Source organism: Medicago sativa, chromosome 3 (genome assembly GCF_051527215.1).
Source record: "Medicago sativa cultivar Bolivia chromosome 3, Bolivia_mono, whole genome shotgun sequence".
Classification (NCBI taxonomy): domain Eukaryota; kingdom Viridiplantae; phylum Streptophyta; class Magnoliopsida; order Fabales; family Fabaceae; genus Medicago; species Medicago sativa.
In genome coordinates this window covers 50948566-50970031 of record NC_140751.1, presented here as the reverse complement: position 1 = coordinate 50970031, position 21466 = coordinate 50948566, and the positions used below count along the sequence as shown (strand labels likewise).

At 33.7% G+C, this 21466-nt stretch overlaps 1 protein-coding gene and 1 long non-coding RNA gene across 2 annotated transcripts; one reads left to right on the top strand and one right to left on the bottom strand.

The window, feature by feature from the left end:
- Positions 1-2385: 2385 nt before the first annotated feature.
- LOC146938088 (uncharacterized) lies at positions 2386-4932 on the top strand. Its single transcript, XM_085752113.1, has one exon. It carries the CDS (start codon positions 2462-2464, stop codon positions 4598-4600), a length of 2139 nt encoding a protein of 712 aa, XP_085608239.1. The 5' UTR covers positions 2386-2461; the 3' UTR covers positions 4601-4932.
- A 5301-nt stretch (positions 4933-10233) lies between these two features.
- On the bottom strand, positions 10234-11826 carry LOC146938087 (uncharacterized). Its single transcript, XR_015031119.1, has 2 exons — positions 11591-11826; positions 10234-11042 (listed from the first exon to the last, which is right to left on the bottom strand). It is a non-coding gene; the product is annotated as an uncharacterized LOC146938087 (long non-coding RNA).
- Positions 11827-21466: the final 9640 nt, after the last annotated feature.

The following is a 21466-nucleotide window of genomic DNA, read 5'->3' as shown; positions in this document are numbered from 1 at the left end:
ATCCTCTGCAATTTTTGATAGAACCATCGAAGGTGGTGATTGCGAGAAATCGAGATAGTCGGCACTCTTTGTGGTAGGAACAATTGAAGTGAGTGGGCCTGGGTTGAATGGAATAACCAATCGTTAACGCGGCTGCGAAGTTATCGGCATTGTCATGATCGTAATCCGTCAGGCAACATAGTTTCATGATTGATAGTTGGAGATAGTGTTCACCTTGATGATCCCTTGTCCATTTTTGTTGAGACTCATCAATGTGTTTTTCATCATTTTGGGATAAGATATGTCATTTGTTCGTAAGCATCATAAATAACAATAAATAGTGATCAAAGGAAGTTAATTGAATGGTCGAGTTGAAGTAAACTTCATAAATATAAATGTGACTTGATTTGGTCGTAACAAGACTTGATTTTAGTGAAACATGGTGTAATGGATATGAATCATCAATGACTTGATTTTCTCTTTAATTATATTTTCAAATAACACTAACTAAAGAGAAATAATAGTATTTTTTGTGTTGTCCGGAATTCGAACCACTAATTATATTTTCAAATAACACTAACTAAAGAGAAATAATAGTATTTTTTGTGTTGTCCGGAATTCGAACCACAGACCTTGCATATATTATGCAGTATCCCTACCAACTGAGTTAAGTTCACGGAGATAAAGAAATAACAGTTTAAACAATGTAATAATTTTCTGTCATAGGAAAAAGTCATGTAAGAACAAGGTTCAAGTCTACCTGTCTGTTAGGATGCCTCATCTGTATACATAACTGCACTTCCACTTGACACCTATCGTTAATGAAAAACGGCTCGTGACAAAGATGCAATCATACTGGCTAACTCCTAAGATGATAAGTAGGTCCCTTGTTTTTGGCAGGAATAGTTCAATTGTAGCCCCTCGGGAGAGTAAGTCTACTTAGCGAACTGCAGGACACATAGATCGATTGATCAATATGAATCTCGAGAGTGAATGGTTGACGAATTTTTCCGAAAATTTACTGATTAAGATAAAAAAAAACAATTTCAGTTAATAATAATTTTCTATCAAATTGATCTCCTAGGATACTGTTGTAAGCCGCAACCACATGATTAATATGTCGAAATGGCAAGTACACACTATGCACCACGATCTTGACGCTGCGAATGATGTCCAACACCTTAATCCTCATCGACGCCGAGGTTAAACCTCCACCGGCACCCGAGGTAATTACTATTGACTAATAAAGTAATTAAGGTGAGTATATTCAAGGAAAATGTTTGATTTTTGGAAGGAAGAAAAATATTTTATATACACCTCGTTTACACCTTAAAAGAAAGAGAAATAGTTGCTAACTAGTGGCCTAGACACTGATAAAGAAAAAAAAACTTGTAATCAAAATTTTTTTTTTTTTATATTTTTAAAAGTTCGAATACACAAGTTTCCATACATATTTTTAAACGATATTTTTACAATATTTGTTTCTTAACTAGTTTTGTATGAGCATTTTGTATTTATAAAAAGAGAAAAATAAAGATAAAGTAGGTTATTACTCTCTCAAAAAAAAAAAAAGATAAAGTAGGTTATTAATTGAGTGTATAAAATTTAGAGATGTTGTCCCGTGAGCATAGCTCGGTTGGTAGGACAATGCATTATTATATGCAGGGTCTGGGGTTCAAACCCCGAACACCCCACTTATTCATCTTATAAGGTGAATTCTAGTCATTAGGCTACCTGACAAAAAAAAAATTAGAGATGTTCATGTAACATTGTTTTTTTTAAAGGATGTAACGATTAATTGTTGTATATCTAAGTTCTAAATTTTATTCCCCTAAAAAAAAGTCCTAAATTTTATTACTGACCTTGAGAAAAAATGTTATTGAAGATTTTGCCATCACAGCAATAAGAATTTATGTCATCACACCGTCACCTGGTACTGGAAAAGGGAATGGCATCACAAAATGAAAGAGAAATAAAAGACCGGATTACCAAGTAAAAAAATACAAAATTGCCCCTTAACATAATTCATATTACTATGTTTTTAGTTTTAAAATTTTCATATTAGTGCAAGCTGAAAGGGTAATTTAGGGATTCCACATATTCACCATTCCATTCACCCTTCTTGTCCAAAATCAATGAAACATGCTGCTACTCTGTTGGGGAAGCACTTGGGTGACATAATGTCACCGTGACATTAAATCTGAGCCACACAACACACATTGCCTCACAACATCTGGGCCACACAACACATACAACACATCTGGGCCACACAACACAACACCTTTGTGTGGCCCAGATTTAATGTCACCGTGACATTATGTCACCCAAGTATTTTCCTGCTCGGTTGTACGACATTTTTTGTGCCAACAACGTTGTAGCCTCCATCACAAACCAACTTTTTTTTTTTTTTTTTAACAAAATTGCTCATACTTGTTGGTCTTAACTTCAAACCCATCTCAGTTTCTCAGTAAAGATTCAACCCATGATGAAGATGAATGAACTACCATTAGAAGATACTATCATGGAGTTGAAGGAAGATTTGATGCTTTCACCAGCTGGTGACAGTGATCCAACACTCAGAACTGCCCATTTTCTTAAACCCATTTCAAACTCCATTTATGAACCATCTTTTAAGCTTAACCCATTTTCATCATCTTCTGTTTTTGAGCCAAATGATAGGCCTTTGGTAACTCATTTCTATGGCTGGCGCTACCAACGACACAAATGGGTTTCTTGGTTGGATCAGCTTAAACCAAAGTATGAATCTGTGTGGAGGAAAGTTGGAATCTTTGATGCTATTATGAGTACTAAATGCATCATTCATAAAAATTATAACTTGCTATTTGGGATTGTTGACAAATGGTGTTCTGAGACAAATACATTTGTGTTTCCATTTGGTGAGGCAACAATCACCTTGGAGGATGTCATGGTTTTGGGGGGTTACCCTGTCATTGGTGATCCTGTTTTCATTACACTCCATGACCAAGAAATGAAAGAGGTGGAAAAGGAATTGGTCATTGCATTAAAGCAACTTACTACTGATAAGAAACAAGGAGGTGATGCTAGAACAACATTATGGATGGATATTTTCATCGATAAAGGTAGAGAAATTGAACACGAAGCATTTCTTGCTACTTGGCTGTCAATTTTTGTTTTTCCTCATAAAACATTGGTGAAAAGATCTCTATTTCCTATAGCTATTCATCTTGCTAGAGGAAATTCTATTGCGTTGGCACCAGCTGTTTTAGCTAGCATATATAAGGATTTAACTTTGTTTAAGAAAACTATTGTTGATTTGTCAAAACTTCCTGTTGGTTGTGATGCATATCCTGTAGAACTTACTCTTGAATCACCCTTTTACTTGGTTCAAATTTGGGTGTGGGAGAGGTTCAAAAATTTACAACCAAAACCCATGTTGATCACGCATGGAGACCCTTTTTTGTTTAGGTGGCATAAGGTTAAGCCCTTGATAATTGACAATGTTAGGATGGCATTAGACTCAGCTATGGATGACTTTATTTGGCGTCCATATGTTCGATATTCTGATAAATGTAAGCTGTTTTATCCAAATGATGAAATTTTGGTACCATTTAAGAAGGATTTGGATACAAAAATTATCTCATTTGTTATATGCTTGAGAGTTTCTGAGCTTGTTGGGTTTGAGTCTATAGAACAATATCTTCCACATAGAGTTTCTATGCAATTTGGATTTGATCAAGACGTTCCAGCTGATGTGCCTAGGTTCAATGAGACTAAATACATTGCTTGGAAAAACTACTGCAGACCCATATATGATAAAAACTTGTATTTTCCACCAAGATTATTTGAGGCAGATGTTACCACACGTTATGCAAGGTGGTGGATGCAATCAGCATTTCCTCACGACGATTTTGAGAAGAAAATTGTGCGTCGGAAGAGAAGTTCAAGTTCAAGGAAGCGTAGACCTCACGTAGGAAAGTTTAACAGAAGTGGTATTGAGGTTTGTGTTCAACCTGGATTTCCTTCCAATCTTGTTGATACTCTTACTTTTGGAAATGTTTGTGATGATGGCTCAAAAGCTAAAACTAGGAAGGTTGATAAATTTTATGTTGATGTTCCTTATGAAAATTTTGTTCATGATTGTTTGAGAGCTGATCAAAATATTGATGCTGATGGTTCTTCAAGTCTTCCACCAAAACATAACACTCTTGTTCCGTCCATATGTGTTGAGAATTGTCAGGATGTGTTGGAAGAGTACAGTTGTATTAGAACAATTGATAAATCCAAGCATTTAGAGAAAGATTTGAAAGACACAGATGGGAGAAAAGAATCAAGGATTGCTAGTGACAAAGTTTGTTTACTTGAGACTCAAGGTGATAGTTGTAGCTATGCTATCAGAAACGAAGTCTCATTGCCTAATTCTGAATTTGGTGATGATTGTGAAATGGCTGGATACTGTGATGAAGATGAAATCAAGAGTCCATTTTATGATAGAAATGATGTCAATGACATCAATGGGGAAATTGTTGAGCCTTTTACACTAGACATGGAAATTGATCTTGAAAACAGGATTGAAAAGCTTGAAAGAGTGGTTTCTAAGCTTAAAGAAGCAAGATTTGGCCAAAAGGTTGAAAATGTTTGATCCAACAATGTTTTTTTGCTGGTATAGAACCAACTTCATATTCCAAATTATGTGTAATAGTTTACAATTATTTGATTGCTAAGAGTTCCCTTTTCCTTGTGCAGCCTATGATAGTAGCTTTCAATTGTAGTAATTAGTAGTAGTTGATCAATATGAAGGTACTAAATGCAGGGTTAAATTATAGATCATGGATATATCAAAGTGAATGGAGCAAATTATGGATTTCTACTGATTAAGATCATGTGCATCATAAAGTACTTCACTTTCCTGCTAGGGGACTAGCATAATTTAAGCATTGTTCAATGAAATCAAAGACTAGTTCTTCTTTGAAGGCGATGAAAATTGATGGTGAGTGAAGCTTCGGTAGTTTTTAATGAAATTTTTTGAACATGTGCAGATTCAAAAAGTTTTTCATTATTGATTTAAACTTTTCTGTTGCAGCAATCCTTGATATGATACTTAGTAATCTATCATTCCTTCAATCCTCCAATATTTAAATTAAAAATGAATAACTTTTTGCTGAAGCATATACTTAGTAGTTAGTAGTAATCTATCATTCCTTCAATATTGTATGTATGATGTACTTATTTTCATTGATATATTTGGTGAAAGAATATATACTGTGATAAAGAATATATAATGAGGTAAAGGAAAAATAATGAGGAAGTGAATATAATCTTAGCAATTTTGAAATTTAAAGTCAATCTCTGTGTATCACAACACTTGAAGTGTAGCAGTATCTTTCCTGATGTCGGCATAATGATGAGTATCTAATGGAGATTTCATATCTATAGATGTTCACATGGACTAACACATATTTTCCTGATTTCATGATTAATGGACCATTTATTTCTCATGTACAACCAAAACAAAAATTCTCAAATATTAAAACCGTGAAACAAAAGTCACAATACAACTCCAATATAGTGCTAACTCACTATATGGATATGGAAGTCTGTAGTACAGTAATTGTGCCTTTGTTTCTTGTACAACATTTGCTATAAACAGCTTTCATTGGTAGTAATTACTAGTATAGTAGGTGAATAAATGTGAAGGGATTGAAGTTGAGGCTATTGTGCAGATCATGACAATATTGAAGTCAATAAAGATACTGATTTTGAGATTGAAGTCAGAAAGATACTGCATGAACTTCTTCTATTAATCATAATCATGTAGCTCTCTCAGAACAAAATGTTCCTAGAGAAACAAAAGATACAAGATTATTTGCAAATTGAGTATTACATAGTCAAAAATCTAGCCACATACATGAAATGAATGAAGAGACACTATCTTTCAAAAAATCAGCTAAAAAGAACAACTAGAAAGTTCCATCACCAACCTTCAAACTCCATGACAGACAGTACCCTTGCCACCAGTGGCGGAGCCACGTACAGTTGAGAGGATGCAGCTGCATCCCCTAAAATTGTGAAATTTGCACCAAATTTTATATGTTATGTGATTATGAATCCCCTCATATTAGAGATCTGCACCACCTGACCCAAAGATAGAACCATGAAAGGACCGAGCGGTGCAGTAGAATGTTTTGACTTTGCTTATTATAATGAAAATTGCTGTTCACACATTAGAGAAGGCTGGGACACACATGTAAAATACGTTTTTGCCCCCTCGGCAGTTAACTGCCGAGGAATTAAAAATCCGGCTGCAGTTAACTGCCGAGGAATTCCTCGGTAGTTAACTGCCGAAGTTTTCTGAACATAATCAGAACGAACAGAAGCAGTTTCCAGTTTCATTCTTTTGGTTCAAACACATCCAAATTCACTCCAAAGCACATTTTCACGAATTGCAAGTCAATCATCACCACATTATCACAAGTAAGTACCCTTAATCATTGCAATGTTAATGTTAGTTTGTTTAGGTTTATTTTTTAAAAAAATTAGAGTAGTTTGCATGTGGTTAGGTTAATGATGATTTGATGATTAAAATTGACAATTTGATGATTGCATGTGTAGTTTTTGAATTGATAAATGAATGTAGATGTTGCCTATGCTGTTTAAATGATAATGTGGCTTTGAATGGTGGCAAATGAACACAATTTGAATATGTTTTATACCTTGCACACAAAGTGTTTGATCAAATGCCTCAATGATAATTATATTGATTATTTAGTTAGTTTAGGTTATGGAAATGATAGAAGTGATGTTAATTATAGTTTGATTAAGTGTATATTGATTTTTTAGTGTATTTAGGTTATGATGTAAATGATTAAGTGTATAGAAATGATTAAGTTATGATGGTTATGATGTATATTGATTTTTTAGTGTATTTAGGTTATGATGAAAATTATATTGTATGAATGATTTTATTGTAAGTGTATAGAAATGATTAGTTTAGGTTATTGATTTTATTATAATGATGATTGTATGAATGATTTTAGGTTATCGAAATGATGTTGATTGTTGTTAATGTTAATGATTAAGTTATGACTAGTGTGTTTAATGTGTTTGATTATGTTATGGAAAATGATGTTAATTTATTAAAAATTTGTGTAGATATGGCCGATCAGGAGCCCATTGATCCATCTAAGATGATAGGTGGTAGGCGTGCTCAGACACAAAGCTACCGGAAGGAGAAGGAGATGAGAAACGCACATATCCCAAAGAGGGGAAGAGGTCGGAGGGGGGGGGGGGATGGCTCAGGGAGTTCTCAGCCTTCTGAGGCTTCTCAGGCACCGCCTGAAGAGTCGCAGGTGGTTGACCCGACCCAGGCGGTGGAGTACCTGAATTATCAGGATCACCATGATGTGACCGACGGTGGGTACGACGAGCAGTATATGCCAGAGCAGCCGCATATGCCAGAGGAGCCAGACGAGGATGACATTGCAGCAGCAGCTGCCCCGGAGGTGTTGCCTACGGACGCTCCCTTTCCTGGAGGACCGCAGGACATATCTTTGCTTCACTCTTATGCCAGTCATGTGGCATTGCCGCTTTGGTATAATAAGGATGACGTAAGTATTTTTTTTTTTAAATGTTCTTTTTTAAATGTTAACTTTTATATATGTTTTTTTTAATTCCTTTCTTTATGTTTAATTATTTTCTTTATTTTTCCTTTCTTGATTTAAATTGTTTTATTTATATGTTTAGATTATATGTTTTATTTATATGTTTTATTGATATGTTTTATTTATATGTTTTATTTATGTGTGATTTTCTTTAAATTGTTTTATTTATATGTTTTCTTTATATGTTTTATTTATATGTGACTTTCTTTAAATATGTTTTATTTATATGTTTTATTTATATGTGATTTTCTTTTAAATTGTTTTATTTATATGTTTTCTTTATATGTTTTATTTATATGTTTTCTTTATATGTGATTTTCTTTATATGTTTTCTTTATTTTTATTTTAGCATTTGTTAAGTTTAATATTTATTAGTTAAATGTTTACATTGTTTAAACTATGTTTATTTTTCTATTTTTGCAGTGCCGCAAGAAGCGTTTTGTAAAACCAATTAATCATGGCCCCAAGATTTTGAGTCTCGGACGTCCAAACCCCAATCAGAGATGGTTTTGGGATCCGCTTATGCAGAGTGGCTTACATGATTTGGTATACTTGGGCTACGCCACTGTGCCTCACGCTTTGCTGATGACTTTATGCGAGAGGTGGCATTCCGAGACCAGCACTTTTCACATGCCTATGGGGGAGATGACTGTGACTTTGGATGATGTCGCATGTCTTATGCATGTCCCGATTGAAGGGCGGATGTTGGGCCACCGGAAGAAGATGCTGAGACATGAGGGAGAGGCACTACTGATGACTCACTTGGGTGCGTCGAGGTCGCAGGCAGAGAAAATCTGCAATACTGAGTATGGTGGATACATTAGTTATCCTAAGCTGAGGGAGTTTTATACGACGCACCTTGGTAGAGCCAACCTTTTGGCGGATACACAGGATCCAGAGGAGCTGGAGGAGTTGGAGAGGGTTAGGACTTATTGTGTGAAGTCCTACCTTCTATACTTGGTTGGATGCCTGTTGTTTGGGGATAGAAGCAACAAGCGCATCCAGTTGATTTATTTGACGACTATGGCGGACGGCTACGCGGGGATGCGTGCTTATTCATGGGGAGGGATGGCACTTGCATACCTGTACGATGAGTTAGCTCAGGCTTGTTTGCCCGGAGACAGGCAGCTTGGGGGAAGCGTGACACTGCTCACTGTAAGTAAAAATTAAATTTAAATTTAATTTTTTTTGTTAACTATTATTATTTTGTTATATTTTGTTATATTTTTTCGTTAACTTTAATTTTTTTTGTTAACTATTATTATTTTGTTATATTTTGTTATATTTTTTTTGTTAATTGTAAATTTTATTTTTTTAGTTAACTTTAATTTATTTATATGTGATTTGTATGGTTTATGCAGGCATGGTTTTTGTCGCACTTCCCTAAGTTTTACACTGTTGATCCAAACCCGGACTACATTGAAAATTTACCGGTTGCGGCGAGGTGGACTCTTCAGAAGGGTCATGGAGAGGGGGCCACGTATCGGTCATTGCTTGATCGCATTACGTTTGATGACGTATGCTGGAGGCCGTACGAAGGGCACAGGGAGTTCCAGCCTTTCGAGGAGGTATTTTGGTATTCTGGCTGGATCATGTGCGGCGACCGTAGGGTGTACCGTCACCTGCCGGAGAGGGTATTGAGGCAGTACGGATACGTCCAGTCCGTACCTAGACCTCCGACGGATGTTCCAGCGCTGACACCGGCTGAGATTGTGCAGGCCTTCACGGACTTCCGCCCTCGCACGCTTAAGGCGGATGATTGGGGTGAGCAGGCAGGAGAGCAGCCATGGCGTATGGCAGAGGGCTATGTACGATGGTACACGCTTATGTCTCACCCTCAGATTTTGCCACTTCTTCCGGGAGATGTTCCGAGGCCTCCAAACGAGGAGCAGATCGTTGCAGAGCAGTGGGAGCGGTACGAGGCGAGAAGCTCCCCTGACACCTATGACATGGTTAGCGGCGCTGTTGCCCATGCTGATGAGTTTTTGGGTCAGGAGGTGATGAGCATGACCCCTCAGCAGTTGTATGCGGCCTTGCAGGATGTTAGGCAGCAGATCGCGCCGATCATTACCAGGAGGAGAGCCCAGAGACCGAGGAGGAGACACCAGCAGCACCAGCATGACCAGGACCAGCAGTAGGATTTTTAGGATTAGGACTGCTAGTATTTTTAGGATTTATTTTTAGGACTTTGGTGTATTTTCATGACATTTGGCCGTTTTGTTAGTACAGTACATTTGTTGTTACTTTGTTTGGATGACATTTTTTTATGACAATTGCTCGTTTCCGTATTATATTTTCAATTTCAGTTATGTATGTAATTTGATTTGACTAGCTTTATGGTTTGGCATCGAAACAATGTGTTTACAATGTGTAAAAACACATGTAACAGGTTCTGCCTTCAACAGGTTCTGCAAATTCTGGCTTCAGGATTACTCGGCAGTTAACTGCCGAGGAAAAGATGAAACCGGCGGTAGTTAACTGCCGAGGTTTTCCTCGGTACTAAACTGCCGAGGTTTTCCTCGGTACTAAACCACCGAAGTTTGTTTTTTGATTTTTTTTTTTGATTTATTTTGTTTACTTAGAATTTTATGTTATTTAAAATATTGCGATAGAGTGAATTCGAATAAATATTGCGATAGCGTGAATTCGAATAAATATTACAATAGCATGAATTCGTTCGAATAAATATTGCGATACAGGTTTCGTTACATTACATAAATGGGGCATTCCAACTACAACAACTGTCTTACCTCTGAAATGGGGTAAATTCAAACTTGCCAAACGGCGAGGACTCAAGCATTTCGCTCGCTATTCATGCTTTCCTTTGAAAAGAATAAATTTTTGTCAGGCTTGATTTAGATGAAGGTATTCAAGTGCCACCGAAATGAGGTCCATTCCTTGACACCTAATACCTTCATCTAAACCAGCCTAACAAGAATTTAATCTTTTCAAAGGAAAAACATGAATAGCGAGCGAAATGCTTGAGTCCTCGCTGTTTGGCAAGTTTGAATTACCCCATTTCAGAGGTGAGACAAATGTTGTAGTTTGAATGCACCTTACCCTAACTAAAGACGATCTTCTGGCGGAATCAAGTTGTTGATGATATCTTCAGTTGATCTCAGCAACGTCACCCGCATATCGATCCACTGGAACTTTGTGTGCTCCCAATACATGCTCGTCACGTTTTCGTCGTTCTTTAACTCCACCCAAGTGAATGATACGCTCCCCTCGTCGAGCTTTGGACGTTTATACAAAATATTTTGCACCCTCCTTGTGTCTCTGGGGTTGACTCCTTGGTAGAATTCATTCAGTTGATCCTTGAGACCTCTTAACGCTACATCAAGGCACCGAACCTTCAACCTATGAGTTTCTCCGCCGTTGAATGTTGCATGAACGTCGATCCATCCGGCCATTGTTTCAAATCTACACACATAGAAATTTAAAAGAATCAATGAAAAACTCATTCAAACATTGCAAATTATACATAGACTCTAAAAATCATAAAAATAACCCTAAAATGTAATTGTCTAAAAAAAAAAATTAACGTAAAATATAGCAAAATTATTCAAATTATATTTACTCTTAAAATAAATCATATAGTCTTACTAAAATAAAATTAAAAATATAAAACACCAAATAAAAAAATAATCCTAAAATTTTTAAATTATAACATAATCATCATGCAAACATTTTAACAAAATTAATCAACTAACATCTAATCTAAAAATGATTTATCACATGTAAATCTAATTAAAAACTAAAATAAAAAATTAATTTAAAACACCAAATTAAAATATAACCAATAAACTTTAAACTATAACATAAACATCATACAAACATTTTACTCTAAAAATGAATTATACTATGTAAATCTACTCAAAAACTAAAATAAAATAAATATACTCAAAAACTAAAAAATAAAAACATTTATAACAACTAAAATTTAAGTTAATAGCATTATAATTACTTACTTGTGATTTTGTTGAATAAATTTGGTTGGATTTGGTTGGGTTATTTAGAGAGATTTGTGAGAGAGATTTGAGACAAAAAATTTGAAGATGTGATGAATAATGGAGATGAGAAAGCTTCTGCCAGACTTGTAGCAGAAAACTTCGGCAGTTAGCTACCGAGGAATTCCTCGGCAGTTAACTGCAGCCGGATTTTTAATTCCTCAGCAGTTAACTGCCGAGGGGGCAAAAACGTATTTTACATGTGTGTCCCAGCCTTCTCTAATGTGTGAACAGCAATTTTCCATTATAATTGATTACATCAGTTAACTGCAAATGCTACATACATATTATTTCATAGTAATTCATTCATTCATTACTTTTCTAAAAGAAAAGTGTAATTCGTAACTTTTTTCTTAGTGTAATCTTCGATTACTGTGTCAAAAAATCTTTGATTTCTCTTTTATATTTTATTTAATTATCTCTTCTTTTTTTTTCTTTTGTTTTGATAAAGCTTTTTTTCCTTTCTTTTATATTTTATTTTTAGTGTAATCCTCTCTTTTATATTTTATATTTTAGTGTAAGCTTTTTTTTCCTTTCTTAGTGTAATCCTCTCTTTTATATTTTATATTTTATTGTAAGCTTTTTTCTCCTTTCTTTTTTCCTTTCTTTTATATTTTATTTAATTATCTCTTCTTTTTTATGTAATTCGTAACTTTTTTCTTTTCTAAATTTATATATTACTCTTCTAAACTTTTAGCAGTAAATAACAGAATTGACAAGTCAGTATGTGTTGATTCAATTGTTAAAAAAAAATTTCATACAACATAATTGCATAGGTTCGGCTCTCGCTACCGGTTATATTTGCAAAATTTTATCCAAGTGAATTTTGTCCAACTAAATTGGTGATGTTTGACCATAAAAAACAAATAAGCGAACTTTTCAAAAATTGCTTGAAACTAAAAGTCATATTATTTATCCATTAGTCTATCAACTTTTGAATTTAACAATGATTTTACTCATTGCCACAACAATTGTCGAACGGTCCTTTTAGGCTATGAAGGTTGTGAAAACTAGATTGTGTGTAATCAAATGAAGATGAATGGATGACTGATTCTCTTGTGGCTTATATTGAGAGACAGGTTAGACAATATTGATAATAGGTTTATTGTTCAACGATTTCGGAACATGTAATTGGGTAAATGACAATTGTAGAGTATATATACAATTGAGTTCGGTATAATTTTTTCTTTTACAATCATTACAATATAATTTTTCAATATAGATGATTTTTATAATATTATTTCAATTGATAATTAAAGTTCAAAAGTTTGAACCTGCTGACCCGGGATCCTGGCAACGCCACTGCTTGCCACTTTCATAAATTCTGCATAATATGAATCATTTTCCTAATACGATTCAGTATCTACAATAATACCTTAACATAATCAGTTAGCAAAGGAATTGAATTAAGATGAAGAACAGAAAAAGAGAAGGAAAATGAGAGAAAACTAGATGATTCTCGTATTCAATTTAACTCATAATGAGACACAATACATTTGTATACAGCACAAGTTGTGCATTATCTTCTTATTAACTCTAATTAATTTGAAACTGTCTAACTAATTAAAATTTCAGCTAACCAACTTAAAGTAGCTAGTTAATTGGAATCTGCCTGGATAACTTGCAGCAGAAGCAATAACTACCAACGAACTTCTGCACTACAATTCAACATTTGTCAACATCGATAAATCCAAACAATTCATTAGGCCATCAGCACTAATTGGTATTAGAAATCATAGATGAAAGGAATGAAGATTCATCTCGTAAGAAAAATAAGCTTCAGAGCTCAAAAATTCATTAGAGTTGATGTTTGATTAATTGATAAAAGATAGTTAATTCTGTACATAATTGTCCTATTTATAGAGACCATAGCACCAACTAATTGATACTAGCAGTATTAAGTATTAACACCATTCAACCCCAAAAAACAACACAAGCAGAAGAAGAAACTCTATCTGATATATAGAGAGACCAAATACATTATGTATTCAATGAACCTAAAAAGTAATTTTTTGCTTATAGATGTGACCGGAGAGAATATATTGTACGAGAGTTTCATCAAAAAGGTAACACCGTAAACAGTTAGGAACAAAAATATTTGTTTTGGAATTAAAAAATTATAAATTAGGAATGTGATACAAATGTTAAAGTTAAAAACTTCAAAATGTATTTGACCAACAAAAAGAATACTATACTTTTGTAGATTTAAATAAATGCATTCTAAATAATTCTATCATATTTAAGATTACTATTTTTAAAATACTCTCTAGTTAATGTTTTATGGCACAAAGTTTCAAATAAAATTGAATAAATACAAATAATATTTTAAGAAATATAATAGTTTTTTGGGGTAACCTAAGCCTTAGGAAAAAAGAATTACAAAGCAACTAGCCGTGGAGTATAAACTCTATCAACATTAACCGAAAACATTTGACTAATTTGACTCATACATGACTTAAACTTCAAGAATCCGCAATATACCACTTCATATTAGCTAGAGCGTCCACACATATATTAGCTTCACGATATGAATGACAAACTTTGACCTTCCAATCCTATGCAATCAAACTCTGAATTTTCTAAATAACCCACCACAATTTCTTGTTTTCTAACCTTTCAAATTATTCGAGATTATTTCAAAGTCAAATGAAAGAGTGGTTGAAGTGGAATATTGGAGGCGGTGTCCTTATAAGGGTATATGGTATGATCGATGGTACTTTTCCATGAATCCACATCTTAGGGTACATGATATAAAATGTGAAGACACCAAAAGTTGGGGTGATGCTGCAATGCATAGAAATTTATGTCATGAGGATACTGAAAAAGTTTTACAAATTCCTTTGTTAGATTCAATAAAAAAAAAATAGTTTTATTTTGGTGGGTAGATGCTAGAGGTTTGTTTGTAGTAAAACTCTCTTATGAACTAACCATCAATAACTTAATTAATAGCTCTAGCTTATGTACAACAAATGATTGGTCATTAGTTTGAAATTTAGAGACACCACCGATGGTAAAAAAATTCATATAGAGCTTATTAAGAAATTGTTCTTGTGATGAAAACTCTTTTGACATCTTTTTGTTATTTGTCCTATTGCTATAGATACTTGGAAATATCTCAAAATATTGGATTTAATAGAACCATATACTTTACATGCTGATACAATTGTTGATTTATTTTTTAAAGTTTTGAAAAAATATGTCTCAAGTGATACGTAGTATGTGGTGTAACACTTTATGGAGTTGTAAGAAAGTCAAAATATGAAATTGTGGGATTAAGTGGATGAAAATGTTATAACAATATATCATCCTTTTGCTTCCTTTCTCAATTAATGACAATGGGGAAATTTACAAGTTCAACTCCTCAACCAAGTGTGGCTTGTTGGAAGAAGCCTCCCTTTGGTATGTTGAGACGTAATGTGAATGCATATCTTTTATGCATAAAAAAAAAATGGCATTGACATGTGTATTAGAGATCATGAAAGAGGCTTTATCAAGGTCGAAATTACTTCTTTTCATTCATATCTTCAACTCAAGGAGGGGAGGATTTTGGTCTATTGTAAACTATCAAATGGATTGGTGAATTGAGGCTTAATAATGTTATATTTGAACTTGTTGCAAAGTAGTGGTTCACAACTTCAATAACTTTATGTCCGGATTTGTCTCCCTAAGGACTCATCATCATAGATTCTTTCCTCCATTTTTCATTTTTTTGTTCAAACTCGTTGGTTGAAATCTCTAAGAAGCAAGTCAATATACATGGTAGGCCATAAATTAGCTAGTGTGACTATATATACAACTAGTCTTCATGTATTTGATTTGTTACCAAATTGTATTGCTCCTATTTTGATTAGTAAAACGAGTTAAATTTGTTATTGTAAAAAAAGTGTTTTTTAGTAGTAATCAAAATTTGGGTGTTTTTATATGGAAAAAGAAACTGCTACATGTGAAATTTTGAAAATAATTTAATATCAAAGATAAAATAAAAAATATATACAAAGGGAGACACATAAAAAAGAGCAATGATAGGTTATACATTTATTTCATTACAACTTTGTTTTTCTCTCTTTTTATTTGTTAAAAACAATGGAGAGAAAAATAAAGAGAGATGATAACAACGTCATGTGAGTATGAAAGATAAAATTGTTCAAAAGTTGTCATAAAATGGGAGCTAAGATCCTCTCCATTTGATAAAATAAATGGAAGTACACAATTTGGAGAGAGATAGACACATAAAATAGATAGTGGGTCCCACCATTATTAATTATTTTTTACTTTTTTCAAATTTTGTGTCCATATCTCTTCAAATGGAGAAATGGAGATGATACAAAATGAAGAAGATCTTGACTCATAAAATGGTTGTACAAATATCATTTCTCCATCGAAAAACATTTGTATAAAATGATGAAATATCTCTCAGAGTTTAATTATATATTGGGTTAAATATGTTTTTGATCCCTATAAATATGTCAACTTTTTGTTTTAGTCCCTCTAAAAAATTTCTTCAACTTTTAGTCCCTAAAAAATTTCCATCTTCATTTTTGGTCCATCAATTAAAGTAAACCCATATGTAAAATTCATATTTTTGAATAAAATTTTGCATAAAAATTCATAATATTTTAAGAATCTCTCCCAAAAAAGTTAGATTTTTTAACAGAACATGATTTTAATATGAATTTTTAGATTTTTTACGGTTCAAAATTCATATTTAATTTATGTTTTGTTAAAAAAATCTAATTTTTTTAGGGAATTTTTTTACAATATTCTACGCATTTTTACACAATTTCATTAAAAAAAAATCCAAAAATTAACTTAAAAAAGGGAGTGATTGAAAATTTTATAAGGACTAAAAGTTGAAGGAAAAGTTTAGAGGGATTAAAACAAAGATTTGATATATTTATAGGGACCAAAAACATATTTAACCCTTATATATTTCTTATTCTTTTCGAAATGAAATATAAATAAAAAAATATAGATAAAAAATATTTAGACTAAATTTTTAATGTGATAAATATTTAGACTAAATTTTTAATGCGATACTAGTAGATATATTAACTTTTCAAGTAGATTATAATTTATAGACTAGGTTGATTTGACAAAATTTAATATATCTACTAGTATTACATTAAAAATTTAGTCTAAATATTTATAAACAAATTTTAATATTTTAGATTTATTCAATAAATGATGTATGTGGTCTATATTAAACAGCACATACATCGTTTATTGAATGAATTTAAAATGTCAAATTTTACTTATGATAGTGACAGAGAGTGTACTCCCTTATATCACAATTTTTTTTTGACAAAAACCAAATGATATTCATTCATTTAAATTGATAGAGTACATCACATCACGTACAAACATTGCGAAAAACGTAAAGGATGAAACTGCGAACAAACTCACAGCAGCCAATATAATAGCATTCAACGGCAAAATGCTTACAAATAATATGATAAAATCTAAGTCACCGAAATTCCCATGCTTTCAGATTTGCAACGTTGACACTCAAATCATTGATTGAACTTGTAATTGACTAATGTCGATCTTTCAATTCGAACTAAACGAACACGCGACAAGACGCAAAATCAAACGTCGCAAAAGACGACTAACAATACAGCGCCGTAATTAGACGACGAAATCACAAAAACACAAGGAAAAACTTTATATGTGAAAACCACTTATTTAGATTGAAAGAAAAAATAACCACTTATTTTGATTGACTGTTTGCAGCATGGGAGCGGATTACCCAAAAAATCCCTAGGAACAATGAAAAAAATGATATCTCGGTAACGAAGACAATAGTGGGCTGTATTGGCGAGATCCAACGGTGAACAGCTGTCCAAAAGAAAAACCGCCTGGAAGTCTGAGGACCTTTAGTACCGTACCTTACCCCCGAACCAGCAGCCTTTGCGCCAAGCAAGACCGCCTTGTCCTTTCTCCATTCCGCCTCCTTCTTAGCTTTGTTCCAATATAGTCTAAGGCAAAGCTAAAGTGGGTTCATATGCCTACTTTACCTACTTGACGAAAGGGAACGAACTGAGTTTCGTTTCCGGGTTTATGGATTGGATTCCGTCAACGTCACGACATAATAAAACAAAACAAAAAAGGAAGGAGTGGCGCTTTGGTTACCGACAAACGCTTCCTAGGAGACTTTCTCGAGTTTCCTAGATTGAAGTAGCCTTTATTTCGTTGCCCTACCAAACGAAAGAAGTCACTATCAAAAAGCTAGCCCTACTGAAGTACCAAAGGTGTGCTCCGCCCGGTGACTTAGAAAGAAATGGGTTTGCGCTTTGAAAAGATGTAGATGAGTGCTTTTAGATAAAAAAAAAAGAACTAAAACCGCCATCCTCAACGAATCAAAGAGAAAGAAAGTTTAGAGATAAGTTAAAGTTTCTCTAACTAAAAAGACTAGGGTCTGCTTCCCTTATATAACTATTATAAAAAGAATTTTACTTTTCGAATACATTGAATAAATAATGTATATATAGTCTACTCCCTCCGGTCCTTATTATAAGAAACAATTAACTTCTTTGGTTCATTGTGTAAGTGATGTATCTAGTCTATATTTCCAATAAGATACATTAATTATTCTATGAATCTAAAAAGTCAACTTTTTCTTATAATAAGGTCTGGAGGGAGTATATTATAATCAAATACATTAAATATTCAATGTATTTAAAAGGTCAACTTTTGTTTATAATAATTATGGGAGAATAATATACTCCCTTCGATCACATTTATAAGTAAAAAATAACTTTTTAAGTACATTGAATAACTAATGTATCCGGTCACATTTATGGGTTAGATACATTAATTATTGGATTTAGGTAAAAAAAATTGTTTTTTGTTTATAAATGTGATCGGAGGGAGTTCCATACTCCCTCTCTTATGAATTACTGCAATTTTATACTCCCTCCGGTCCTTATTATAAGAAAAAGTTGACTTTTTAGGTTCATTGTGTAAGTGATGTATCTAGTCTATATTTATAACAAGATACATTAATTATTCTATGAATTAAAAAAGTCAATTGTTTCTTATAATAAGGACCGGAGGGAGTACTAATCACTAAAAACAAGGTCACTACCGGAGGGATTACTAATCACTAAAAACAAGGTCACTACCAAGAAAAAATCACTAAAAGCAAGACAAAACAACGGACTCATTCCAATCCAACAAAACAACGGCCTCTTGGTTTTCTTTCCCCTTAACTCTTTATTTTCCTGCTTTTCAATTTTCTTTTCCATGGCGTCCTCATCTTCTGCAACAAAGAAACGCTCAATTGACAATGATGATGATGACGTGTCACCTTCTTCTCTTCATGTTTTCACCAAACGCAACCTGAAGAACAAGAATGAAAACAACAACAGCATCATTGAAACAAGAGAAGAAGAACTCATGGTTTCACCATCAACAGGTGAAAACCTAACACTCAGAGAAGCTGTTTTCATCAAATCTTCCATCAAACACTCAACACCACCACCACCCCATTTCTCTATTTCCACAAATTCATCATTACAAGTAAAGTACAATGGATGGAAAATCCCACAGACAGAATGGAACAACTGGGTCACAAAATTACAGCCAAAGTTTGAATCTTTATGGATCAAAACTGGAATCTTCAATGCAATCAAAGCTTCTACTTATGAAATCAAAAGAGATGATGACTTGATTCTTCAACTTGCTCATAGATGGTGTTCAAAGACCAACACTTTTGTGTTCCCTTGGGGAGAATCAACAATCACATTGGAAGATATAAAGGTTTGTTTTGGTTATTCTCTTTTGGGTGATTCTATTTCTACTCCTCTTGGGAACACTGAACAAGAAGAAGCTGAAGAAGAATTGATTGAAGCAAGAAGAATGTTTAACAAAACGAAAGCTAAAAAAGTTACTCAAAGTGCGTGGATGAAACATTTCATGGAGAATGAAAGTAAATTGGAGCATGAAGCTTTTTTGCTTTATTGGTTATCAAGGTTTGTTTTTCCTGAAGATTCTTATGATACTATTTCCACAACTGTTATCCCTATTGCAATACTTTTAGCTCATGGAAATAGGATAGCTCTTGGACCTGCTGTTTTAGCTGGTATTTATAGAGACTTAACTTTGCTTAATAGTGCCATTCAGAAGGGTGCCACAACACCCAGAGAGAATTTGAGAGTAACTATTTCGGCACCTTTTCAATTGGTTCAAGTTTGGGCTTTAGAGAGGTTTCGAGCATTGAAACCACGCCCTTGTGAAACAAGAGATGGTTTACCAAGAGTGGCTAGATGGGGTGGAGTAAAAGTGATGAAAAATAAAAACTTGAAACAGGACTTGGATTGTGCAGGATTTAGAAATGGATTTTTGTGGAAACCTTATGAGAATTCACCGTGCATTGATGTCTATAATGAAAAAGATTCGTTGAAATGTGATAATCCTTGCTTAGATGAATTTTCTCGATGTTTGAGGGTATGTGAGTTTGTTGGCATGGGATGCAAACAGAAGTACTTTCCGCATCGTGTCGCTATGCAATTTGGTTTGGATCAAGACATTCCTGGTAAGGTTTCTCTATGTAGGAAAGATCCTTGGATAAATTATAACAAGCCAGTCTCAATAGCGGATAAAAATTTGTTCATTCAGTTGTGTTCTAGACAGCCAAGTGTTACTTCTAGATACTATGATTGGTGGAAGCAATCAATATCTAGGGATGAAGGAGATAACAGTAGAATAAAAGTTGAAGAATCTTATGGCCTAACACCACCTGGTTTTACTTCAAAGTTTAAGAAAAGTCAAATGGAAGCTTCTGATAAAGAGGATTATGAACTATCAAGTTCTGATGACGAAGTAGTTGAAAATCGTAAGATTTTGACTAGTCCTGAATTTTGTGATTTTATATCATCAAATGTGGGTGATGAAGCAGGAATCAATAGTCCATTTTGTGATAGAGATGGTGAAAAAGAGGATAGTGTTGGTCCTTTTACAGTAGACATGCAATTTGAACTTGAAAACTTAGGATTTGAACTTGAAAACAGAATTCAGAATCTTGAAAGAGAGGTTGCTAAGCTTAAAGAAGCAAGATTTGGCCAAAAGGTTAAAAAAAAATGAGGCAAAGCCAAGGTATAGTTGTCCTGAACCTGGATCCTCCACTGCTGCAGTATGGTGTTGTTGTACTAAGTACTTGGATCCTGCAATACTTTTTTGGTGGCATTCATATTTCTAATTTTGTGTAATAGTTAGCAATTATTTGATTGCGAACACACTGTGTATGGTGGCCTGTGATAGTACCCCTTTTTTCTTATGCAGCCTCTTATAGTTGCTTTCAGTTGTAGTAATTAGTAGTCGGTGATTAATATGAAGATACTGAACTTGTGCTTATTTTGTGGATTATGGAAATATCAATATGAATTAAGTTACTGATTTTGTTGGGTTTATGTCTATCTTTTGATATTTTAACTTTTAAGTAGCAAATTTTGGATTGGTATTGATGAAGAACTTGTGCTTCAGAAAGTATTTCAATTTCTTATTAGATTTCAATTTCTTATTAGTGGATTAGCAGAATTTAATCACTAAATGAATTCGAAGACTAGTTCTTCTATAAAGATGATGAAAAACTGATGCTGACTTAAGCTGCGGTAGTTTGATCCAATTTTGAATCATGTGGATTCAAAAAGATTTTCATTTAAGTTTTAATTTAAACATTAGTGTTGGTTTTGATTTGCTAGTCTGTTTATGTTTTGGTTTCCTTATATTTGGTTGAGTCCCCATTGTTTGAGTCATGTTGGAAAGTTTTGGCCATAATGCTGTAATTGTTTGAGCCAAAGCCAAGACATAGCACTCCTGAACCCGGATCCTCTACTGCTG

Coding starts and splice junctions, on each gene's coding strand:
- LOC146938088 (XM_085752113.1), top strand. CDS start 2,462: ATGATGAAGATGAATGAACTACCATTAGAAGATACTATCATGGAGTTG.